This window comes from Cervus canadensis, chromosome 10 (genome assembly GCF_019320065.1).
Source record: "Cervus canadensis isolate Bull #8, Minnesota chromosome 10, ASM1932006v1, whole genome shotgun sequence".
Classification (NCBI taxonomy): Eukaryota; Metazoa; Chordata; class Mammalia; order Artiodactyla; family Cervidae; genus Cervus; species Cervus canadensis.
In genome coordinates, this window is record NC_057395.1 from 73791373 (window position 1) to 73818502 (window position 27130).

Below are 27130 nucleotides of genomic sequence, written 5' to 3' on the forward strand. Positions count from 1 at the left end.
TAAAGTGAAGTGGTCAGACACAGACAATGCATTCTGGCTTTGTACAGGTTGTGTGACCTTGGACAAGTCACCTAACCTTGCTGAGCTTCCACTTCTTCACCTGTTCCATGCTAATAGCAGTGGACTCCCTGGTGATGTGGATATCACAGAGGGCAACACCTGAGAAACTCAGCGCGGCGCCTGGCACGTAAGAGTCGTGAAGCACTCAGTGAAACCCCTTATCGACCAGACATGCGCTGTTACCTATCCACACTGGGGACCACACGGAAGTGGGTTCACTGTGAAGCTAATGAAGTCTTCACAGGTTCAGAGCCACTCCCAAGCTGCATACTGAATTCTGAACTTGTAAATCTGTATGCTCTTTCTTAAAGAAAGCCTCTCAGTTAGTACAAGTTTCTGGCCCCATAACACTTGGACCTGCCCCTGGGTTCACAAATCTTGCTAGAGAGCACAGCAGAGCGGAGCTTTCAGAACCCTCTGCAGAGGAGAGAGACCCTGTGTGTTTCATCACTTCTTCCCCAGAGCTCCGCCTGGGACCCCCCAGACCCACCCTGCCTTCTACCAGTGATGCTTCATAAAATGAGGCAACGTCTTCGCTCAGACCCTCACATCAAGTGTCGGAAGCTAGCATGGCAAAATCCTCCACCTTATAGACAAGGAAAAGGAGACCCAAAGAGGAAAGGAGACGGGTCCAAGGTCCTGAAGTCAGCAAGTGGCCAGGGATTGGATGGCTTTTAAATAAGCAGCCTAATCCTTACACCAGCATTTACTGTTTTTCTCTCACATGTCAAGAAAGTCTAACTGCTAGGATATTTCCACACCGGAGAATATGTCCTGGATCTTTCAACACCATCTTCTTAGTATCACTTCCTCACCCCTTCCTCCAGGCAGCCGTCTCTGAACCCTTCTCCCCACTCCCCTGGTACTCTGCTGGAAGAGCTGGGGAATCTGCCACTAAATTATACCCTCTCTTTAACTTTTATGAACATGTAATATTTCATTGATGGCAATTAATTAATAATTAAAATCTTATTGTTGGATGGTATCACCAACTCAAAGGACATGAGTTTGAGCAAACTCAGGGAGATAGTGAAGGACAAGGGGAGCCTGGTGTGCTGCAGTCCACGGGGTTGCAAAGTGTCGGACACGACTTAGCAACTGAACAATATCTCATTGAGGGACAGTGAAACAACTTCTTGGAGGTAGAAGCCTTGTCTAATGAGCCTCACACCTTCCCTTGATGCCCCAAATGTGCTGGGCACAGGTGAGGGACCCACCAGGGGACCTGCGATACCATCTCCTTCTCCCACTGGTGATGAATTTTGTCGTGACACTCCTCACCTCAATCTGCAGCCTTTGATCTTCTACGGATTACTTTCTTTGAGAGTCTAGAAACAACCTAGGTTCTGGATTCTGATAAGCAAGGGATTGATCCCACTCAGCTGCCTGTTGTGTGACTGTGAGCAAGACACTTCTCTCCCAGCCTCACTTTTCTCCTCTGGAAAATAAGGCAAATAGTCCTCCCCACTCGGAGGGGCAGTTTCAGTCTGGATTAAGTCAGATGCTGCACATAGGCAAAGTTAAGCGCTGCACCTTGCCCCTGGTGGCTCAGAGGGTAAGGAATCTGCCTGCACTGCAGGAAATGTGGGTTTGATTCCTGGGTCAGGAAGATCCCCTGGAGGAGGGCAAGGCAACCCACTCCAGTATTCTTGCCTGGAGAATTTCAGGGACAGAGGAGGCTGGTGGGCTACAGTCCACGGGGTTGCAGAGTCAGACACGACTGCTCGACTTTCACTTCACACTTGCTCCCAGTAAGCATTTATTAAATCTTGGCTGTTCTCCATTGTATAAGGCACATTGAATAAAGACCAGCCAGTGTAGTCTTCGGCATTTACTGGGTACCAGGCTCAGTTCAAAGAAATTAACATATATTGCCTCTTTTTAATATTCACCACCATCCAATGGATCCGTATGATCATTTCCCCCATGTTTACAAATGAACAAAGTGAAGTTCAGAGAGGTTAAGCCCCAGATCACACAGCTTGCCATTCATCAAGTGTTTCTTGTGATTATCAAGTGAAATGTGCCACACATCACCAAGCACACAGTCAGAGCTCGATAGAGAGAAATCATTCCTGCAGAAATGACAAGATCCAGAAGGCTACTGGGACCCGGGCTCCCAGGAGCAGCAGCGGCTGGGAAAGGGGAATTGTGTTCACATCAGTGCAGGGCAGGGAAAGCGAGGGAAGGCGGAGGGGCGGGGGGTCTGGTGAAGTCTAGACTGGGACCTCTGCGGTGTTCCGCCTCCAAGGCTCAGACGACAGGGTCCTGATTGTGGGGCGGCCGCCCGGGGAGGGCGGAACGGGGGGACCGCCCAGGAGAGGCGGCGTTACCTTGGGCGGGAGGGCGAAGACCACCGGCAGCAACACGATTGGTGTGAACAGCAGCACCAGCAACCGCCGCGCGCTCCACACCTTCTTGGCCACTGTCGCCAGCGCCGCCATCTGTGCGATCGCCCCGCGGAGCGGGCCAGCCCGGGACTGCCCGCGCCGGTCCCCGGCTCCGGGCTTATAGCCTGGGGGCAGGGTCTGGGGAGGGGACTGCGCTCGGGGACCCGCCCCCCCCCCCACGCGCGCCTCCCGGAAGAAAAGGGTGGGGCCTGCTCCCCTGGGACTGGGGGAAAGAGGTTCGGGAAAGTTAGGAAAAGTTGGACCCAAGAACCGGGGAAGCGCACTCTAGCCCAGAAGACTGAGTAGCCGCCTGACTTTCCAGCTGTGTGGCCCGAGGCTTCACTGTTCCCTACTTGCCTGTGAAAAGGGCCACACCAAACAGTCTGAGGACTGAATCACGTACTAGCCTTAAGAGGATTCTACACCGCCTCTGCCGCATACTAGTTGCGTGGCCTTGACATTGGCCTCTGACTCTCAGCTTACTCATCCATGAAGTGGGGGTGATGATATTAGTCGGAACTACACAAGAGGTCTGTTGGGAGTTCTTGCTGTTGATAACTGTTTTACGTATTTTTCTTCCTGTGTGGGTCAGTCATCTGTAGGTCGGAGCCTGTGTGTGTCTGTATTAGTCACTCCATCGGGTCTGACTCTTTGGGATCTCACAGACTATAGTGCCGTCTGGCTCCTCTGTCCATAGAATTCTCCAGGCAAGAGTATTGGAGTGGGTAGCCATTCCCTCCTCCAGGGGATCTTCCCGCCCCAGGGACTGAACCAGTGTCTCCTGCTTTACAGGTTGCCTGGAGGAGTCTTTTTGTTTCTTCTGGATAAGTGCATGGGAATACAGTCCTGGGTTATATGGCAGTTGCATCCTTGGTGTTTTTTTGTTTTTTTTTTTAATTAAGAAACCACCAGTTTTCCAAAGTGTTAGCACTCTATTACATTTCTGTTAGCAATGGATGAGTGATCCAGTTTCTCCACGTCCTTGCCAACACTGGACTTGTAAGTTGCTTTTTTTTTTAAAATTTTAGCCACACTGATGGGGGTGTAGAGAAATCTTGTGGTTTTAATTTACATTTTCTTAATGGCTAATGATGTTTAACATCTTATCGTGTGCTTATTTGTCATCTGTATATCTTCTTTGGGGAAAACGATCTCTTCCTGTTGTTTGCCATTTTCTCATTGGACTGTTTTTTCTGCTGTTGAGTTTTGACAGTGCTTTATATAGCCTAAATACTGGTCTTATGATAGATATGTTGTTTGCAAAAATTTTCTCCCAGTCTATAGCCTGGCTTTTTGTCTTGCTAACAGACCTTTCACAGAGCAAACACTTGTAGTTTTGATGGCATCAAAATGATGAAATTTTCCCTTTTTTGTATCATGCTTTCAGTGTCAAACTCTGCACAGCCCTAAAGATTTGCTCAGATTTTTTTCTAGATGTTTGATAAGTTATAGTTTTATGTTTTATATTTAAGGCCATGAGTTAATTTTTACATCAGGTACAAGGCTTAGGTTGAGGTTTTTATTTTATTTATTTTTGCCTATCATTGACCAATTGCTGCAGCATCATTTGTTTAAAAAGTTATCTTTATTCCATTGAATTCCTTTTATACTTTTGTCAAAAATCAATTGGCATGTTTGGTTGATCTGTCTCTGGGTTCCCTATTCTGTTCCACTGATCTAATTGTCTATCCCTCTACCAATACCGGGTTTCCCCAGTGGCTCAAGGGGAAAAGAATACACATGCAATGCAAGAGACACAGGAGACTCGGGTTTGATCCCTGGGTTGGGAAGATCCCTGGAGGCGGAAATGGCAACCCACTCCAGTATTCTTGCCTGGGAAATTCCTTGGACAGAGGAGCCTGGACATGACTTAGTGACTAAACAACAATAAAACTGCAATTTTGAGCAAAGTAGATGGTATTCTATTTTTTTCAGGATCCATATGCTCACTGATAGTACACTGAAATAAAGTTGAATTTTGAATGTTTACCTTATACCCTAAATCTTGTTCAATTCATTTATTAGTTTTAGGAGGTTTTTTTTGGTCACATCTTTGAGACTTTCTATATAGACAATCATGTCATCTACAAATAAGAACTGATTTATCTTTTCCTTTCAAATCTGTATGAAATAGGGCTATTTGAATTATCTACTTTATACTGAGTGCATTGCGGTAGTTTATATTGAGTTGGCCAGACAGTTCTTTAGGGTTTTTCTGTAAGATGTCATGGAATTTTCTGAGGAGGTGTTCTATTTCTTGTAAATTGTTAAACGTTTGCATGTGGAGTTTTGAGTACTCCCTTTTGATGTCTGCGGGTTCTATAGTGATATCCTTGATTCCTTCATCCATTCCTGATTCATTCATTTGGTAACTTGCATCTTTTCTCTCTCTTTTTATCAGCCTTACTTGAGATTTTTAAATTTAATCCTCTTTTTAAAGAACTAATTCTGTGAGGTTGTTTTTTCTGTTTTCAGTTTCATTGATTTCAGGTCTCATATTTCTTTTTTCCGTCCTTCTGCTCATTCTTCTTTTTCTAGGCCATTGAAGTGGGAGCTTAGATTATCGAGTTGAGATTTTTTTCCTCTTTTCAAAAGTATACATTTAATGATAAACATTCCCCCTCTCTGTACTGGTTTAGCTGTATACCACAAATTTTATGTGATGTATTTTCATTTTCATTCAATTCAATGTATTTTTTACTTTCCATTACAATATCTTTTTTGACCCATGAATTATTCAGAAGTGAGGTATTAGTTTCTAAGTGTTTGGAGATTTTCATATTATCTTTCTGTTCAGTTCAGTTGTTCAGTCGTGTCCGACTCTTCATGACCCCATGGACCACAGCATGCCAGGCCTCCCTGTCCACCATCAACTCCCAGAGTCCACTAAAACTCATGTCCATTGAGTCGGTGATGCCATCCAACCATCTCATCCTTTGTTGTCCCCTCCTCCTCCTACCTTCAATCCCTCCCAGCATCAGGGTCTTTTCCAATGAGTCAGCTCTTCGCATCAGGTGGCCCAAGTATTGGAATTTCAGCTTCAACATCGGTCCTTTCAATGAACACTCAGGACCGATCTCCCTTATGATGGACTGGTTGGATCTCCTTGCAGTCCAAGAGACGCTCAAGAGTCTTCTCCAACACCACAGTTCAAAAGCATCAATTCTTCTGTGCTCAGCTTTCTTTATAGTCCAACTCTCACATCCATACACAACTACTGGAAAAACCATAGCCTTGACTACACGGACCTTTGTTGGCAAAGTAATGTCTCTGCTTTTTAACATGCTGTCTAGGTTGGTCATAACTTTCCTTTCAAGGAGTGTCTTTTAATTTCATGGCTGCAGTCACCATCGTAGTGATTTTGGAGACCAGGAAAACAAAGTCAGCCACTGTGTCCACTGTTTCCCCATCTATTTGCCATGAAGTAATGGCATGCCATGGGAGCGAATGCCATGATCTTAGTGTTCTGAATGTTGATCTTTAAGCCAACTTTTTCACTCTCCTCTTTCACTTTCATCAAGAAGCTCTTTAGTTCTTCACTTTCTGCCATAAGGGTGGTGTCATCTGCATATCTGAGGTTATTAATATTTCTCCTGGCAATCTTGATCCCAGCTTGTGCTTCCTCCAGCCCAGCGTTTCTCATGATGTACTCTGCATATAAGTTAAATAAGCAGGGTGACAATATACAGCCTTGATGTACTCCCTTTTCCTATTTGGAACCAGTCTGTTGTTCCATGTCCAGTTCTAACTGTTGCTTCCTGACCTGCATACAGGTTTCTCAAGAGGCAGGTCAGGTGGTCTGGTATTCCCATCTCTTGAAGGATTTTCCACAGTTTATTGTGATCCACACAGTCAAAGGCTTTGGCATAGTCAATAAATCAGAAATAGATGTTTTTCTGGAACTGTCTTGCTTTTTTGATGATCCAGTGGATGTTGGCAATTTGATCTCTGGTATTCCTGCCTTTTCTAAAACCAGCTTGAACATCTGGAAGTTCACGGTTCACATATTGCTGAAGCCTGGCTTGGAGAATTTTGAGCATTACTTTACTAGTAGTGTGTGAAATGAGTGCAACTGTGCAGTAGTCTGAGCATTCTTTGGCATTGCCTTTCTTTGGGATTGGAACGAAAACTGACCTTTTCTAGTCCTTTGGTCACTGCTGAGTTTTCCAAATTTGCTGGCATACTGAGTGCAGCACTTTCACAGCATCATCTTTTAGGAATTGATATAGCTCAACTGGAATTCCATCACCTCCACTAGCTTTGTTCATAGTGATGCTTCCTAAGGCCCACTTGACTTCACATTCCAGGATGTCTGGCTCCAGGTGAGGGATCACACCATTGTGATTATGTGGGTCGTGATGTGGTACACTGGAGAAGGGAATGGCAAACCACTTCAGTATTCTTGCCTTGAGAACCCCATGAACAGTATGAAAAGGCAAAAAGACAGGACACTGAAAGATGAACTCCCCAGGTCGGTAAGTGCCCAATATGCTACTGGAGATCAGTGGAGAAATAACTTCAGAAAGAATGAAGGGATGGAGCCAAAGCAAAAACAACACCCAGTTGTGGGTGTGACTGGTGATAGAAGCAAGGCCCGATGCTGTAAAGAACAATATTGCACAGGAACCTGGAATGTTCAGTCCATGAATCAAGGCAAATTGGAAGTGGTCAAACAGGAGATGACAAGAGTGAATGTTGACATTTTAGGAATCAGCAAACTAAAATGGACTGGAATGGGTAATTTAACTCAGATGACCATTATATCTACTACTGTGGGCAAGAATCCCTTAGAAGAAATAGAGTAGCCATCATAGTCAACAAAAGTCCGGAATGCAGCACTTGGATGTAATCTCAAAAATGACAGAATGCTCCAACTAATAAAAAAATTAAAAAAAAAAAAATGACAGAATGATCTCTGTTCATTTCCAAGGCAAACCATTCAATATCACAGTAAAGTCTATGCCCTGACCAGTAATGCTGAAGAAGCTGAAGTTGAACGGTTCTATGAAGACCCACAAGACCTTTTAGAACTAACACCCAAAAAAGATGTCCTTTTAATTATAGGGGACTGGAATGCAAAAGTAGGAAGTCAAGAAACACCTGGAGTAACAGGCAAATTTGGTTTTGGACTACAGAATGAAGCAGGGCAAAGGCTAATAGAGTTTTGCCAGGAGAACGCACTGGTCATAGCAAACACCCTCTTCCAACAACAGAAGAGAAGACTCTACACATGGACATCACCAGATGGCCAACACCAAAATCAGATTGATTATATTCTTTGCAGCCAAAGATGGAGAAGCTCTATACAGTCAGCAAAAACAAGACCAGGAGCTGACTGTGGCTCAGATTATGAAGTCCTTATTGCCAAACTCAGAGATAAGTTGAACAAAGTAGGGAAAACCACTAGACCATTCAGGTATGACCTAAATCAAATCCCTTATGATTATACAGTGGAAGTAAGAAATAGATTTAAGGGACCGGATCTGATAGACAGAGTGCCTGATGAACTATGGATGGACGTTCGTGACACTGTACAGGAGACAGGGATCTTTCTGTTACTGGTTTCTAACTTGATTCCCCTATGGTCAAAGAGGGCTTCCCTGATGGCTCAGACAGTAAAGCTTCCACCTGCAATGCAGGAGACCTGGGTTTGATCCCTGGATCGGGAAGATCCCCTGGAGAAGGAAACGGCAACCCACTCCAATATTCTTGCCTGGAGAATTCCATGGACAGAGGAGCCTGGTGGGCTACAGCCCATGGAGTCAAAGAGTCAGACACAACTGAGCGACTAACACACACACACACGGTCAAAGAACCATAACCAAGTATAATTTCAGTTCTTTTAACTTTGATGAGTTTTATGGGTCAGCATAGCTATCTTCCTATACGTTCCATAGTCACTTGAAAGAATGTGTATTTTGCTGCTTTTAAGTGGATTGCTCTATAAATGGCAACCAGGTTCTGTTTTGGATGGTATTGTTAAGTTATTCTACATTCTTGCTGATTCTGTTTAGTTGTTCTATCAATAATTGATACAGAAGTATTGAAGTCTCTCACTATAAATGTAGGTTTGTCTATTTCTCTTTTCAGCTCTGTCAGTTTTTGCTTCATATATTTTATAGCTCTGTTGTTTGGTGTATACACATTAAAGATTGTTAAATCTCTTAGTGGATGACTCCTTCATTATTATATAATGTCCCTCTATGTCTCTGGTAACTTTCTTTGTTCTGAAATAGACCTTATTTGATATTAATATAGATTCTTACTGATTTCTTTTGACTAAATTCTTCTTTGCCATATACATTTTTCATCCTTTTACTTTCAATATGCATATATCATTATAATTGAAATGAACTTCTTATAAACAACATACAGTTGGGTCAAGCTTTAAAAACATCTACTCTGCTAGGGTCTTTTAATTAGTGTTTTTAGGCCATTTACATTTAACATAATCATTGATATATTAGGACTTAAATCTGCCACTCTCTTTTCTATATGTTCTCTATTTCTCTATCTCTGTCTTTCTTATTTCTCTATTTCTTATTTCCTCTGCCTTTTTGTGGATTACTTGAACATTTTTTAGAATTCCATTTTGATTTTTATATCATGATTTTGAGTGCATTTATTAGTATAGGGTTTTTAGCGTTCATTCTAGGTATTACATTGTATATACATAACTTATCACAGTCTCAGTTCAGTTTGATTCAGTTCAGTCGCTCAGTCATGTCTCACTCTTTGCGACCCCATGGACCGCAGCACACCAGGCCTCCCTGTCCATCGCCAACTACCGGAGTTTACTCAAACTCATGTCCATTGAGTCGGTGATGCCATCCAGCCATCTCATCCTCTGTCGTCCTGTTCTCCTCCTGCGTCCAATCTTTCCCAGCATCAGGGTCTTTTCCAATGAGTCAGTTCTTCACATCAGGTGGCCAAAGTATTGGAGTTTCAGCTTCAGCATCAGTCCTTCCAATGAATATTCAGGACATGAATAGTATGAAAAGGCAAAAAGAATCATATCAGGCAATGCCATAATTTTGGCTTCAAACATTAAACATAACTTAGAAAAGCCAAGAAGAAAAAGAGCTTATTGTAGTTACCTATATTTTTTGTTTGCTGTGTACTTTCTTCCTTCCTGATATTCAAATATTCCTTTGTTTATCATTTTCTTTTGGTTTTGAGAACTTTTAGTCATTCTTTTAGAGTAGGCAACAAACCCTCTCAGTTTTTCTTCATCTGAGAAGCTTGTGACTTCCCCTTTATTCCTAAAGAATATTTTCACTGGATATAAGGTGAATTGACAGCTCTTTTCTTTCAGCATTTGAAAAATGTTATGCCCCTTTTTTCTGGACTTCATGAATGTTGGTGAGATATTTGCTGTCATCTGAATTGTTTTTCCTCTAGAGGAAAGATGTCATTTCTCTCTCACTGCTTTCAAGATATTTGTCTTTAGTTTTCAGAAGTTTGACTTCTGAAGAGTCAAACTTACATGCATTGGTGTAAGTTTCTTTTGGACTTCCCTGGTAGCTCAGATGGGAAAGAATCCACTTGGGATGTGGGAGACCTGGGTTCTATCCCTGGGTTGGGAAGATCCCCTGGAGGAGGGCATAGTAACCCAGTATTTTTGCCTAGAGAAAAGTTTCTTTCAGTTATCTTATCTGGAGTTAACTCAGCCTCTGGACTCTGTAGGTTTATTCTTTTACCAAAGTTGAGAAGTTTTCAGCTATTATCTCTTTGAATACTTTTATGCTCCTTCTTGTTTTTTCTCTCTTTTCAGAACTCCAATGACACAGATGTTAGACTGTTTGTTATAATCCCACAGATTCTTGAAGCTCTGTTCATTTTCAGTCTATGTTCTCTCTGCTGTTCAGATAATGTAATTTCTATAGTTCTATCTATGAAATTTTTAAAAGCATGCTTTTCTAAAAATATGAATAAAAATTAAAGTCCTGACCCATGGGGTCAGGACTTCTGTAACTGATCTTGGTGTAGAAGTATTCATAAGTTTCATCCACAATGAATTCGTATCTACTCTGTCTACTGTTTAATATGCTTGAACCATTCAAAAGAATCAGATTTACTGACATTTATAATTGCAGTTTATTTTGTTCAAGATAATTTAATCAAATTAGTGATCTATGTCAAATGTGCAAGGGATATTGGCTTTCTTATTTATTAATGAATAACAGCCAGCACTCACTGGTACTTACTCTGTGCCAGACCCTATTCTAAAAGATTTATATGATTTAACTCATTAAACACAAAATGACCTCATGCGCTAGATCCTAATATATTCCCATTTTGCAGAGGAGGAAACTGAGGTACAGAGAGCTTGAGCAACTTATCAAACAACACACGGCTACTAAGGGGGACTCAAATCCCAGTAGTCTCCATGCATAACCACAACATAGTAATGACTCACAGTATGTGTTTTATTAGCTATGTTTTATCATACACGTTCATTAGATATGAGATATGAGAGATATAAATATATATATATATGTATATATATACTTTTACACTGAACACTAAAGTAAAATAGCACTCAATCCCCCCAAATATTCTAAGACCTGTCAACAATTTGAGTATATTTAGGCACGAAGCGGTTGCCCAGTACTCAGTACCATCAGGTAACAAGGACCACCAACACTCTTATAACCTAAAATCTAACACAGTGGTTCTCAACCCTGGCTGCAGCATGAATCACCTGGGAAGCTTAAAATGCTGATGCCAGGCCCTGCCCTTAGAGACTCTAACTTAATTGTCTGGGATGTGGCCCGAACATCGGGATTTTTAAGAGCTCCCAGCAGATTCTAATATGCAGTGAGGGCTGAGAGCCACTTTTGTAACAACTCCACTGCTTTCCAACTCCCCACATCCCTGAAAGCTAGTCCATCTTTGGTCAGATTCTGGTAGAATCATTTCCCTGATGCAAAATCTCAGTTGGCATCTATCACTTCATATCTAGAGACTTCAATCCAGTTCTCATAGCCCTCCTAAAAGAAAGAAAGTGAAGTCACTCGGTCGTGTCTGACTCTTTGTGATCCCATGGACTGTAGCCTGCCAGGCTCCTCCATACATGGGACTTTCCAGGCAAGAATACTGGAGTGGGTTGCCATTTCCTTCTCCAGGGGATCTTCCTGACCCAGGGATTGAACCCAGGTCTCCTGCATTGCAGGTAGACTCTTTACCGTCTGAGCCACCAGGGAATCAGGTATGGCTCACCAGGGAATGGCCCTCCTGAGTTCTACCGAATTTTGTGTCTTTATATCTCCAGGGCCCAGGCATGGTCTGTGGTAGACATTCTGTTCATGTTTACTAAATTAATATTTGAATACCAGACTTGGTTTTCCTCATCAGCAAACTTGGCATCCAAGCCTTTCATTATTCCTTTTATTCAAGAAATATTGACTACATGGCAACTATATACTAGGCTATGAATACAACAATGAAAAAGACCAAAAATTTTAAATTTCTGCATACACGGAACTTATATTTGGTTGAGGGGAGGGGAGGTGGAGTTGGAGGGGACACATAATAAACAAATAAGTAGACCGTATGATAGCATAAAGAAGAGAAGACACCCAGGGCTATGCAGGAAAACTAAGCAGGAGAGAGAGATGGAGAGTGATGGAGTGGGCTGCCATTTCGGATAAGGTGGTCAGGGAAGCCCTGGATGGTTAGGTGATCAAGCACCCTAAGTTAAGCAGAGACCCAAGGAAAGTGAGCAAGTGGACCCTCTGGGTGTGAGGATCTTTTCAAGAGGAAGGAAAAACCAAGAGCAATTGCTCTGAGGCAGGAGCAAGCAAGACCTGGCTTAGCGCCATCAGGGAACTGGGGTGCGGAGCCAGTGACAAGACCACACAGCAGCTTGAAAGGCAGAATGAGGACTTTGCTTTCTACACTGAGTGACAAGGGGAGCCACTGCAGGGACTTAAGCAGAGTGACAGATTCTGCTTTCATTATGTTAATAACAGATTTATTTGGATATAACTGACATAGCATGCAACCCATCCATTTAAAGCCAACAGGTCAATAGGTTTTAGTACACTCACAAAGGTATGCAATCATTACTACAACTGGTTTTAGAACTTTCTCATTATCCTGAAAAGAAACCCCATACCCAATAACAGTCTCAACTGCTCCCTCAACCTCCAAAGCTCTAAATAACCACTGATCTATTTACTTTCTGTCTCTCTAGATTTGCCTGTTCTGGACATTTTGCATAAATGGAATCATACAATATGCGGTTCTTTGTGTCTGACTTCTTTCACTTAGCATGATTTTGTTCAAGGTTCTCCCACGTTGTAGCATGCATCAGTACTTCTCTCCTTTTTACGACCAAGCTGGAATCAAGATTGCTGGGAGACATATCAATAACCTCAGACATGCAGATGACACCACCCTTATGGTAGAAAGTGAAGAAGAACTAAAGAGCCTCTTGATGAAAGTGAAAGAGGAGAGTGAAAAAGTTGGCTTAAAGATCAACATTCAGAAAACTAAGATCATGGCATCCGGTCCCATCACTTCATGGCAAATACATGGGGGAAACAGTGGCTGACTTTATTTTTTGGGGCTCCAAAATCACTACAGATGGTGATTGCAGCCATGAAATTAAAAGACGCTTACTCCTTGGAAGGAAAGTTATGACCAACCTAGATAGCATATTAAAAAGCAGAGACATTACTTTGTCAACAAAGGTCCGTCTAGTCAAGGCTATGGTTTTTCCAGTGTTCATGTATGGATGTGAGAGTTGGACTATAAAGAAAGCTGAGCACAGAAGAATTGATGCTTTTGAACTGTGGTGTTGGAGAAGACTCTTGAGAGTCCCTTGGACTGCAAGGAGGTTCAACCAGTCCATCCTAAAGGAGATCAGTCCTGGGTGTTCATTGGAAGGACTGATGGTGAAGCTGAAACTGCAATATTTTGGCCACCTGATGTGAAGAGCTGACTCACTGGAAAAGACCCTGGTGCTGGGAAAGACTTAGGGCAGGAGGAGAAGGGGACGACGGAGGATGAAATGGTTGGATGGCATCACGGACTCAAAGGACACAAGTTTAGGTAAACTCCAGGAGTTGGTGATGGACAGGGAGGCCTGGCGTACTACAGTTCATGGGGTCGCAAAGAGTGAGTGACTGAACTGAACTGAATGTTCCGTTGTACGAATATACCGCATTTTATTTATGCAAGCATCACTTGATGGGTACTTTGGGGCTATTATGAATAACACTGCTATGAACATTGGTGTACAGGTTTCTATGGGGACCTGTCTTCAGATCTCTAAAGATGAGACAGAAAAGAGCTGTTGTTGAGACCAAATGAGATGGTAGAATATTTCTCAACATGTGAGAAGCAGACCCATGAGGAAACACAGATCATTTTATGTTGTACTAGACAGCTCAGCTGATAAAGAATCTGCCTGTCAACGTAGGAGATGCAAGAGACGCAGGTTCGATCCCTATGTTGGGAAGATCCCCTGGAGGAGAGCATGGCAACCCACTCCAGTATTCTTGCCTGGAAAATCCCGTGGACAGAGGAGCCTGGTGGGCTACAGTTCATGGGGTCAGACACGATTGAGCACGGACACACACAGACGGTATTTAAATAACATTTAATCCCACAGAGTGAAAGTTATTTCCTGTGTCAGCTTTCTTTAACTCTTCATTACCCCGTGGAGAGGGTCTCCGCTGGGTGTTAGTCTCCTGTTAACTCCTCATCACTTGGTAACTCCCTTTTTAACAGCCTGAGAAGACTTCAGGACCAGAGACTTTGACATCTTGCTGCAATTGGACAGTGTTGGTTTCTTTTTATTTTGTTTATTCTTCTAATTACTTTTGACTTAGAGCAAGTAATTTTTTTTTTTAACTAAAGCCCACGATTTCTTTTTGATGAAGACCATTCTTAAAGTTTTACTGAATTTATTACAATATTGCTTCTGTTTTATATTTTGTGTTTTTGGCCCCAAGGCCCACTGGACCACCAGGGAAGCCCCTAAAGTCCATGATTTAAAAATAATCCTCCTTTTAAGCTACATCTATTGAAGTTTACAATGCGAAGCAATTCAAAGAAAAATACTAAGTAATTCTGGAGAATGCACGGTTATGGCAAAATTCCAAAAATTAGATGCGAAGATCTGAAATTTGGGAAGCCAAGACAAAACAAGAGAAAGGCCCAGATAGAGGTGCAGTGTTCACTTCCTACCCAGGTCATGCTGCCGTGATTCCCATAAACTCTAGGCCAAGTTATTTCCCAATGGACCCTTGGCAGGCTGTGATGAAACCTTCTCCCGTGTCCTTTCAGGTTGGAGACCTGACCTTGAGCCAATCCAATAGTCGGCTTCATCAAAGGTGCTAGCCAGGTTAGCATCAGATGGTCTTGGATGGACCGCAAGGCCCTACAGGGAGCACTTTGGACATTTGAGGACTGGATGTGGGAGGATGGGGTGCTCCAAACTGGAAAAACTAGTCGTAGGTATTTGGACCAGTTGACTTCATAGAAACTCAGGTCCATTCCCCAAAGCCTAGGTGGAAGCTGTTGAGACAGGGTATACTGGACCCAGTGTTCCTGGACAGGCTCCCTTATCCTGAAGCCAGCTAAGAGATTAAGAGTACAAATATTTTCTATTAGAGCAGATGTTTCAATCTGGTGGCTCAAATGTATTAATAATAATAGCATACAGTCCATGGAATTCTCCAGGTCAGAATACTGGAGTGGGTAGGCTTTCTCTTCTTCAGGGGATCTTCCCAACCCAGGGAACAAACCCAGGTCTCCCACATTGCAGGTGGACTCTTTACCAACTGAGCCACAAGGGAAGCCCAATAATAGCATTGATAATACCAAATACATATCTTACAATTACTATGTGCAGGGCACAGTTTGCAGCACTTTATATGTATTTAAACTTTTTTAAAATCCTTACAATAGTCTGTTTGCATTACCTTATTTTGTCTGTGACCTTGCATTAGATGAAGCTACATTCAAATTCTGGATGTTCCACTTGCTGGTTGTGCAACGCTGGGCAAGATGTTTAATTCCATGAGGCTTCAGTTTCCTCATCTAAAATGAGAACAAAAATTGTATATAACGCATAAGGATGTGGAGAGAATTATTAGGCGAGTGTATAGCACAGAACTTGCACATGGGCAGATAACAACCTCTGCACCAAATATATATATATGTAAACTGTTCATAGGCATCAGGTGAGTTACTAAGGGGCCTGCTGTGTGCCAAGCACTCTGCCGGGCACTTACATGAATGACTGAGTCCTGCTGAGTCCTTCAACTCCAGGTCCTACCCTCCTTCCCATCAACCACCGGGTGCCACCCTCTTCGTGACCTTTTCCTGCTCCTTGAACATGCCAAGTTCTTGCACTGACTGCTCTCTCTGCCTGCATCTCTCTTCCCCTACTCCTTCCTAGCACCCCTCATAGTGGCCGCTTCCTCCTCCTCACTCAGGTCTCAATTCAGACGTCACCTCCTCAGTGGGGCCTCCATGACTACCTAATTTAGTGAAACACAGCATTCCTCAACTTGACAACAACACTCCCTCTGCATAAAAATCCCCTGTGTTGTTTCCTTCACAGCATGACTGACCATTTGAAATTCTTCCTAGATGAAGCCCCGTGAGAACGAGGAGCCCAGATCATACCCCGCCACAGTCCCAGTGCCTGCGACATAGCAGAGGTTCAGTCAACTGCTGAATAGTTGAACACGCTTTAAATCACTGTATTGTATTACTGTGAACATCAACCAAAATCACGCCTATCATTCATTCAACAAATATAAATTGAGTGCGTCGTATGTACCAGGCATCATTCTGGGTGCTGGGACAATAGCGGGGATCAAATGAAACAAAAGTCTCTGCTCTCACAGAGCTTTTGTTTTGGCAGCTCTATAACAAGATGTGTGCGTGAAATACACAGCATTATATTCAGCATCATGCGGTGTTTAGCACTATGAAGAAATATAAAGCGGGGAGGGACAGGGTCTTCTGAGCGGTGTGTGGGCACCAGTTTCCCACTCTGCGCGCACAGAAGGGACTCTTGGTGCATCCCCCGTTCCCCTCACTGAGCCCCGTGGTACCATGGTCAGCATCTCTCAGTGGGACATCTTGGTCGAAGCCTCTGCAGCTCCAAAAACAATATTGGCTTTGAAGCCTGGCCCAGCAGGTGGGGTCGAGGCTGGGGGTGGGATAAGTCACCCCTTGACATGCCCTGGAGGGAGGGGGTCACGCGGCTTGACCTCTTAGGGCCTTTCCTGGGGAAAGGGGCAGGCGATGGACTCCCCTGGCCTGGAGCTGCAACCAACTCTGGATTCTGGGCCATCCCCTAACCCCCTCTATCTCAGGCAGCAAGCCAAGGTTTACAAACATCAGGAGGCCTTTGATCGGCACCAAACCCCCCCAGGGTTCTGACTGTTTTTTGTTCTAAGCCGCAGGCCAGGCCCCTACTCTGCTTGCCTCCATCAGGGAAGACTGTGCGTAGGTGGGGGTGGGAGGGTGGTGGTGTGTGTGTGTGTCTGTGTTCGACACAGTGGTAGGAAAGTGCACATGGCTCCTTGATTTTTTTCTCCAACATCTAGGCTGGGCTTGTATGAGAGAATTCAATTCAATTCAGTAAATGTTTACCGAGCACCCACTACCTTCCAGGCACCAGTGCAGAAACCAGGTCTGCAGCAACAACGCAAACACCACCTTGGCCCCCAGAGTGGCCAAGAGCGAGTGAACGTAAACGGGAACAGGTGCTCGTGAATGGGCTGGGGACAGAGCTGGGGAGGCAACTGGGTACCTTCTGCACAGGATCCTCATGGAAGACAAGTGGAGTTTGGGAGAGACTGCAAGGAAGTGAAGGTGGTAGCCACGTGAGGATGTGTGAGGAACAGTGTGGCAGGCAAAGGGAACAGCAAGTACAGCGGCCCCGAGTCACTGGAAGACAATTTTTCCGGTGCCTGCCTATTGGAAGGACTGCGTGACTGACCCAAAGTGAGAAGAGGGGGTCAGAAACGTGAGTGTGAGGGTGGGGGCAGGTGGGTCTCTGGCCCTGAGGGAGGTGGCAACACTGGAGTGTTTTGGACAGACAGATGAATGACATGATATGAACTGGTCTTGAACAGGATTCCCTAGGCTGCTGTGTGGGAACGAGACCAAAGGGGATGAGGAAGAAGCAGGGAGTGTGGTGAGGAGACGGCAGGAATGGTTCAAACCAAAGAGCACAAAGTCCAAGTCACAGGATGTAGGTTTTGTGGTGGGGCTGGCGGGGGAGGGGAGGGAGGCAGGAGCTAATTTCTGTGTTCTCATGAATAGGATTTACTTTTGCTAGCCATTGTATATTCATAATTTCTGGCAGATCCCCTGAAGAAGTGAATGGCTACCCACTTAATATTCTTGCCTGGAGAATTTCATGGACAGAGGAGCCTGGCAGGCTACTGTCCATGGGATTGCAAGGAATTGGACACAACTGAGCAACTAACACTTTCACTTTTTTTTTTCCAAGAGAAAGATTCATTTATTGTAAGTGTGCATGCAGTTGGATGAAGTTTTACAACAAATCCACCCAAGTAACCAGCGCCAAGATGGAGAAATGGAACTTACCCCTCCCCCCCCCATCAGAAGCCTGTTCCATGTCTCTACCCCTCCTCCAAGGGGAGCCACCCTCCCAGCTTCCTGATTATATTCTGGAAGTAAAGCTAAGAGGATTCGCTGCTGGGTTGGGGAATGGGGTGTGAGGGTGAGAGAGAGGAGTCAAGGGGAGTCATTTTCTATGATGGGGAAGCTGGATGGGAGCAGAGACCCCAAGGGCTGGAACCAGGAGTTTGTTTTTAAACAGACTGCATTTGGAGCTGCTTGTGCAATCTCTGGAAAAAGATAAGAGATCAGCTTTATCTGGGGGCTGCAAATTCAATGCTTACAGGGATGAACAGCATGAGGATGAGAAGGTCTGCAAGTAAGAAATGTTTCACTCTCCTCTTAACTGCATCAGGAGAAGAGCAGGATCGCATGGTGATAAATCGTGACCAGCAGCCAGCCTCAGAGCCAAGGGGCAATAGGGCAGTAAGCTGGGGTAAGCTGGCAAGCACAGGCCCTCCCCACTCAAAAGGGGAAGTGCTGGAATGCGGGTCCAGTGTGGCTGGATCTCCTGACGATGTTCCAGAGAAGTCAGATACCTGGATGTTGCTATGAAACCATCCTAATCATTTAACACTGGCAACCAAAAAAACAAACACTCCACGGACCCAACAAACATGTCTACAGATACAACAACCAGCCCGATCCAGATGAGAACCTTCATTTTACAGACGGGGAAGTGGAGGGCCAGAGAAGTCTGGGATTTTTCCTAAATTCAGAGAGGAAGTTAGTGGAGAGATGGGCCAGGCGCTGAATGGGCTGGATCTCAGGCCACTGGTTGAAGCTCGTTCACCACTGCATTTAAAAGCAGGCATTGTTCACACAGCAGGCGGCTGCAGAGGCACCCATGCCAGGCTGCGCAACATGGCTGGGCTGCTGCGCTGCTGAGTCTTGCGGGCAAAGCAAGTGCCAGGTCTTGCTCCACCTGGCTCCTGGGCACCACTGCCCCTTTTAGGAACTTCCATGGCCACCAGGACCCCAGTAAAGTCACTGCGACAACAGGAGGCAACGTCAGTGGTACAGAGGAGAAAAAGCAAAGCAAGTCACAGCAGCTGAAAAAGACTTTTCAAAAATATGGTGCTCTTGGCATGTCACTGCACACTGGAATCTCATTAATCTCCTTGGGCATGTTTTACATGGTTGTTTCAAGTAGTGCGGGCATGTTGGCCGTCCTGCGTAAACTCGGGTTTAAACAGTCACTGGTCCAGTAAAAAACGGCAGCCAGCACGAGCACCTTCCATTCACACACATCCATGGGGGTGAACATCACTGTTCACAACCATGAGGATCAGCATTACCTTAGTTTCCTGGCCTTTGACTGTCAGATATTTTCGGAAAGTGAGAATTTTTAAATTTCCTCCAGCTGCAAAGCCTTGATGAACTCAATTGTGGACCTGAAAACCTACTTTTAAATGACACATTTTGGATTGGCTTTATTAATAGGAAGCAGGTTTTGTGGTGGGTGGGGGGCAAGGGCTAATTGCTGTGTTCTTGTGAACAGGATTTACTTTTGCTAGTAAAAATTCAGGGTTTCAAATCATTGTAATTTTTGGGGGGGGTGTATTAGTTTTGGTAATGCTATTCATCACAGGGCTTGTCTGCATAACTGAGAACGTCAGCAAACACCACTGATGCGTTGTCATCTCAGACAGAACTGTCAGTTAGGAAATGTTCTTCTGGAAGACCACTGCTAAGGGTCTGCCTGCAAAAGCCTCGGGGTTTTAATCTTTGCTCAAGTTCTTAACGGACAATGGTTCATCAGGCTGGTTTTTAAAATTCTCTTTCCTCCAGTATCTGTTGTCAGGCTGCCTGCAGCTTAGCATGCAATATTGTGCAAAACAGCTACCAGGGCTATAATTAATGAAGCGGAATTTTAGGCTTCACAATATGTAATCAGGATCTAAATTAGCATCAACACTTTGACATTCATTACACTTGTTTGGGGGGGGGAAGAAAAACAAATATTTCTGGTATGTTTCATTAATTCCCCCAAACACCTTCAAATCTGGACATGATGGGGCCTGCCTCAGCTGGTTTTTCCCAAATTTCATTAAAGTAGGTCAGAATCATTTGTCTCTGTTCAGGTAAAATAGGAAACTTCATCCGATATAATGGCATCAGTTGACTCTGGACACCTGGGTCCTCAGAGCAATCTGGATACTGAACTTATACGGAAAGCTGAGGCAGCCTTGGCCTAACTGACTCCGTCTCAGACTTCAGACATTCCAGAACTTCTGTCACAAAGTTTACATTGTGTTGCTACTTATATTGAGTTAAAATTACCTATATTAAAAAAAAAAAAAAGATTTTGTGTCATTCCCTAAAAAAGGAAAATTACTAGCAGTGGCTGTAAATGGGAGGCAACTGTGAAGTAAGAATACAAGTCCAAGCAGGACTGAACCAGTTTATCAGATAAAGGGGGCATGACCTGAGGCCCCTCGTTCTCTGTGAGGGATATTCCTTAAGAATAGAAATCCAGCACACAGTCCCAAATTGAGACTTTCTCTTGAAATAGTCAGGAGCAGGCAAAAGAAAAGGAATTCCTCCCCTGGGCTTCAGCATCACTGATCGCTTTGACCAGGTTCCTGCAGGCCACTTGTTAGGGTAACCAGTTTGCCCTGCTACCATGCATGAGGGCTTGTGTTTATCTCTTCTGGCTCCCAGATTTATTTTTAGTTTGGGGGGTTTGATTAACTACATTTGTGACAATCAGAAAACTGATCAACCTGGTTTTACTGAGATCTGACTATTGACAGTTTCCTAGTTAGCCCTTAAAAAACCCAAGTCAATCAGTTATCTCAGTTAACTTTTATAAGAACCTTTGTGGGACAAATTCTCCACTTTCAAGATCTCTAAAGTGGATCCATTATACCCCTGCCCCCTTAAAGCAATTAAAGTGAAAGTGGCAGTTGCTCAGTAGAGTCTGACTCTTTGTGACCCCAGGGACCATATAGCCCATGGGATTCTCCAGGCCAGAATACTGGAGTGGGTAGCCTTTTCCCTTCTCCAGGGGATCTTCCCAACCCAGGGATTGAACCCAGGTCTCCCGCATTGCAGGCAGATACTTTATCAGCTGAGCCACAAGGGAAGCCCAAGGATACCGGGGTGGGTCGTCTATCCCTTCTCCAGCGGATCTTCCTGACCTAGGAATCGAACCAGGCTCTTCTGCATTGCGGGCGGATTCTTTACCAACTGAGCTATCACCAAAAGGTTTTAGATGGCATCATCAACTCAATGGACATGAATGCGAGCCAACTCCAAGAGACAGTGACAGATAGGGAAGCCTGGTGTGCTGCAGTCCACGGGGTTGCAAAGAGTCGGACATGACTTAGTGACTGAACAACAATAGGCTTTAGCAATTTAAAGTTGGAGCTGCCTTTCTGGGGTCTAATTCCAAGGACACATGAACACAGCAGAGCCTGACGGTGACACCAGTGCCAGGTAATTTCTCTCGAGGCCCGGACCGGCGCTTTTGTATTGCAGTTTTTATGTAAACAGTCGGCTTTGGGCTCCTAACCACCTTCCACAAGGAGCCTCCCTACCATTCAAATCCCAAGTAACATCTCTGCAAAAAAGCCGACAGGAATTCCTACAGGTTTAAGGGCTTAAATCTCAAACTTTGATTCTGCATATGGAGAAATGGAAGTGGACTAAAAGGGCAAGCAGGAAAACAAATTACCATACCAAACAGTTATTTGTTCAAGGCATAGTTCTCTTCTAAGCCCCGACTCCTACGGCCAGTGTTCAAAACACAACAGAGTAACTATAGAGGTAAAAATAAAAGTGTCAGTCGCTCAGTCGTGTCCGACTCTTTGGAACCCCATGGGCTGTAGCATGCCAGGCTCCTCTGCCCGTGGAATTTTCCAGGCATGAATACTGGAGTGGGTTGTCATTTCCTTCTGAGGAGAGGAAGTCAAAAGATAAGGGAACTAGAGCATTACATGAATTCATCAGCAAAGTGTACAAATCACTTGTAAATTTACATTGTTTTCGTGGAACTAGGGGAATAAAACTGATGATCCATTTTAAAAAGGTAATAAATAAATAAAAGCAGGCATTGTTGATGGGGTTGTGTTGGAGTCAGAACTTAGAATTCTCATACTCCTCTCACCTTCTATAAGGAGCAAAATCTTCCCCCAGAGCAAACTTCGAAGGTTTTCTCTTGTGTCTTATTGGCCAGAAAAAGGTCACACACCCGTCACTATTCCAGGGACCGATCTTAGCTTCCCCGGAGCCACCTGCACCTAGTAAATACCCGGATAAATCAAGGCTCTGTCCAAAAGGATTAAGGGGGTGGCTTTTAGGAGGCAACAGACAATGTCTGGGACAATTTCTGCCATACAGGCTGACGACTCTGGGCAAGGTGTTTAGCATCCGTGAGCCTCAGCTTCCTCCCTGTAAAAGGGGCAGAGCAAATTAATTATTGTTTCTGACCTCAGCCCCCAGCATCCATTTCCTGATCTTCCCATGAAACACCTTGATTTCTCGTAGGGCAGTGGTCTCAGAACAGCAGACTCAGCATCACCTGAGAATTTGACGGAAATGCACATTCTCAGCCCACCTCAGACATTTTGATTCTGGCAGATTAGGCCTGGGGCCAGTCAATGCGCACCTATGAGCCCCGGGCTTATAAAGTGGCGCAAATGATGCTGTTTTATGATTGCCTGTTTGTCCGTCTCTAAAAACAGTAGCAATAAAACTTACACAGTAATAACAAAAATACAGTTCACTGTTGTTGAACAACGCCAAGCACTGTGGTAGCACTCTATTTCACTGATGCTTATGGGAGGGCGTTGATGTGTGACCCAGTTTCCCCTCAGGAAAGAAGGTGCGGTCAGCAGGCAGCAGTCAACCGTCTCCCTTCAGGGATCAAGTGGCGGTGATCGCGAGCAGAGCGGCCTCACCCAAGCCCAGACCTCTCAGGGTGGCCCGCCCACATCTGGGTGATGTGGGGCTATGAAGGCCGCCCGGGGACATCTGTGCAGGGCCACTGCAGTTGCAGAGCACCCCCCGGGGCTGGCTGGGGCTGCTGTCGGCCTGCATCTCAGCCGCACTTCTCTGCCCGCCCTCCCTCCACTTCCCTTCCGTGGAGGCTGACACCTGAGTAAACATCCTACACGCTAACCTGCCCTGCTCCCTGGGGATGCTGACCAGGAGAGTGCCCACAGCAGGTCACCACTGTTGGTCCATTTTACAGACAGGCACATGGAGGCTCACAGAAGTGCAATGAGATGGTCCCAAGCCCCGCAGCTGGTGAGCAAGGACACATGCAGTGGAAGCCATCACACTTCTGAAGCGGGAAGTGGCATCCTCCGGCTTTACAAGGGTGTCTCTGACTGCTGAGTGAGGAAGAACGCAGGAGGCCAGGGCAGAACGGGGTGTGTGTGTGTGTGTTGGGCGGGGGGGGGGGGGGGGGGGGGGGGGGGGGGGGCGGTGGCGGGCAGTGGGGAAACCATTGACTGCAGCAGTGCTGGGAGAGGTGAAGGGGGGCTTCCAAGGCGGTAGGGGGACTCCCTAGTCACCATAGCTTCTTCAGGATCTGGCCAGACACAGCCAACATGCTTGGTAAATGCCTAGTGAGTGAGGACAGATGACAAAATCAAGGAAGGAGAGAACCAGACGCCCCCACCTCTGATCCGTCTTGCTCTCTAGTATCCTGAGCGACCAGTGATCAGCATGGCACTCACATCTGGACACTCAGCTAAGGTGTTGCGTGAATAAATGAACAAATTCAATGGAGAGAGAGAGAAGAAAAGAGGGAAGCAGAGGAAGATAAGGGGGTGCGGGAGGAGGAGGACAGGGGTAGGAGAAGGGAGAAGGAAGTGGAAGAGAGGCTGGAAGGGCAGTAAGTTTAACGTCTTTGCACCCAGAATGACAGAAACTTGCGACCTCTAGTGGCAAATGAGAGCCACACCACTGGGTTCAGGCCAAGGGGAATTCAGTCCTCTGTAATTGCAGGGCCCTGAACTCAGGACACAAGAGGAGAGTCCTAGTTCCCAAAAAGAGAGTTGGAGCAGGCCCTTATAAGGACATGGGCACTCAGTCAGAGTCTCCATCAGTTGGTGACGGCGGGGTTAGGAGTTAAGGATGAGTGCGAGGCCAGAGCAGTGCTTGCCTAGGGCCCCCAAGACTCAGTAACTGAGACAAATATTTGAACGTGATATTTTAAACAAATCAGCCTGGCAAACTGTGGGCCACAAACCAGGCGCCTGTCAGTGTAAAGGTGATCGTATGGGAAGCGGCATCAGGATCCAGGCTGATCCTGAGTTACAGGATCCTCGGTTACAGGATCCTCAGTTACAGCTGATCCTGAGTTATAGGATCCTGAGTTACAGCTGATCCTGAGTTACAGGATCCTCAGTTACAGGATCCTCAGTTACAGCTGATCCTGAGGATCCTCAGTTACAGCTGATCCTGAGTTACATCCTCAGTTACAGCAGACTCCTCAGTTACAGCTGATCCTCAGTTACAGGACCCTCAGTTACAGGATCCTGAGTTACAGCTGATCCTGAGTTACGGGATCCTCAGTTACAGGATCCTGAGTTACAGCTGATCCTGTTACAGGATCCTGAGTTACAGGATCCTGAGTTACAGCTGATCCTGGGTTACAGGATCCTGAGTTACAGCTGATCCTGTTATAGCTGATCCTCAGTTACAGCAGACTCCTCAGTTACAGCTGATCCTCAGTTACAGGACCCTCAGTTACAGGATCCTGAGTTACAGCTGATCCTGAGTTACGGGATCCTCAGTTACAGGATCCTGAGTTACAGCTGATCCTGTTACAGGATCCTGAGTTACAGGATCCTGAGTTACAGCTGATCCTGGGTTACAGGATCCTGAGTTACAGCTGATCCTGTTATAGCTGATCCTCAGTTACAGCAGACTCCTCAGTTACAGCTGATCCTGTTATACAGGATCCTCAGTTACAGGAGATCCTCAGTTACAGGATCCTCAGTTACAGCTGATCCTCAGTTACAGCTGATCTTCAGTCACAGCAGACTACAGCCCACGGGCCTCGCCAGCGCCCCCACCTCCCCGAGGGCAGCTCAGACGGCTCAGGAGCACGCCCGCACGGGGCACTCGCCAGGCCAGGCTTGGGTAACTCCATCCTGCGGCCCACGGACTGGCCAGTTCCCCAGATGTGGCCTGTGTCCTTTTTGCTGGACACCTCTACGTCACAGCACCTTGCCCCAGCTCTGCCACTCACTTGCTGCGTGACCTGGAGCAAGGCTGACTTTCTCTGCACCTCAGCTGCCTTCCCTTGAAGACGGGGCGATGTACACAAAGAACTTGACTGCTCAAAACAGTTAACTCACGTTGCAAATGGGAGTTTGAACCCGAGCTCGGTCGCTTATTGCGATCTGAGCACATCATACTCTACGTTGCTCAGTGTTTCCTTATCTGTAAAATGGAGGTTTGAACACCTGTCTGGGGGCGGGGGGATCCCAGGGGGAATTCACACATGGCTGCTGGTGCTGTTGGCTGACTGATGCAAAGCACAGGCTGTCCCCACATGGACTTCGAGGGAGCTGGGATCACAGAGGGATCCTTAGCCTAGCCTCTGTGAGACACTGAACTAGGAGGAGAATCCACTGATCCCCCAGGAAGGCTTGTTCACCCTTGTTTCCCAGCCTGGGCCACGGACTGAGGAGGAAGGTGGAATGCTCCTCCTGGGAACAGGCAGACATCTCTCCGGTCTCTGGTTATCTCTTTCTCCCCGCCGGCAGAGGGCAGTTTTTGCCTCCCTGTTGCTGCTGACACCTCCCCCAGCTGCTGGCCAGCATGTCACGTGGCTGACCATCCACCCGTCGACCACCATCACAGGCTCAATCTTCTCGCTGCTCTCTTGCCTTCACTCTGACTCTGTAGGGTCTTTCCTCTACTGATGCCATCCTTTCACAACACAAATCAGATGCTCCCTGTTTAAAACCTCCTGAGTTGCGTTAATAAAAACCCGGTCTTGTTACCAGGCCTGTTATGACCCAGCGCTTACCCACTTCTCTGATTTCACTTCCTGTTTCTCCTCCTTGCTTGGCTGCCAACCAGTCCCACTGGCCTTGCTGTCCCTCGAGGAAGTTCCTCCTTCACCAACTTGGTACATCATGCTCCATCCACCATCTCTTGGTTCTCAGGCATGTCTTAGCTCCAACATCACTTCATCAGAGGCTTCTCTGACCACTCCTGCCACTCCCACTGCAACGTGCATTCCTCGCGGTCACTTGGGATCTCAGTATCATTTACAGCCCTCATCACTGTCTGAAACTCTCTTAGGTACTTAGTTTGTTTCCCGAGTGGTTCACATCCCCTCTGTCTCCGGTGCCTGGCACAAAGCGAATACTAGGTATCTGCTGATGTAACGCCTGCACACATGGGTCAACCATTCCCTCCACAAGGCAGAGACTAGCTATATTAGCTGGACAGTACGGGAGGAAACTGGAGAATGAGCCTGCAGTCTCGTTGAGAATATTCATTGAAAAAATTATGGCCAGCCTCTGTGGCCTTGGAATTCTTTGAAAAACAGTGTGATATAATGCCAATACATAATATAATAATTTAAACACATGTCATTGCCAGCATCTCATTTCTTAAAGGATAAGTGGAGTTAAGCAGCATTTTTCTTTTTTTTTTTTACCATACTCTCAAAAAGAACTGTATTTTACACCAAAACTTAGTATGTACTGTTGTCTATATACACATTTGAAACAAGTTTCATAAAACAATATTTACAATACTACATATAATGCACTTTAATATTTTCTAATCTTTGATTCCATTTCTTTTTGTAATATGCTGGCTGCATCCCACTGTATTGGTTTCAAGAGGACTATGTCACGAACACAACAACAAAAAAGGCTGGGTTAGAGAGCTGATAAAGATACGCTGCCACCAGCTGAGGCCCTGTCCTAGTCTCTCCAGGACTGAAAAGCGGTTCAGTGTGGTTCACTGGCTCAGCATGCGGTTCAGCGTTTTGTAATGTCACGCCCTTCAATCTGAGGTGTACGCCTTGCAGCTGCAGAGAAAGCCTGAGATTTATTCTGAACGCCCAGTCCTGCCAGACACAC

At 45.5% G+C, this 27130-nt stretch overlaps 1 protein-coding gene and 1 pseudogene across 4 annotated transcripts in view; one reads left to right on the plus strand and one right to left on the minus strand.

The window, feature by feature from the left end:
• The window catches only part of SLC13A3 (solute carrier family 13 member 3), a 102108-nt gene that overhangs the window by 71970 nt on the left and 3008 nt on the right, over window positions 1–27130 (minus strand). For 2 of the 4 annotated variants that reach the window (XM_043479154.1, XM_043479151.1), the window contains exon 1: window positions 2394–2561. In XM_043479154.1, the coding sequence (XP_043335089.1) occupies window positions 2394–2504 (111 nt within the window). In that variant the 5' untranslated portion in view covers window positions 2505–2561. Of the gene's footprint in view, window positions 1–2393; window positions 2562–15385; window positions 15504–26061; window positions 26530–27130 lie in introns of those variants that run through there. The other 2 variants (XM_043479153.1, XM_043479152.1) reach the window with 2 other exon arrangements.
• Window positions 17597–19445, plus strand: LOC122448945 (annotated as a pseudogene).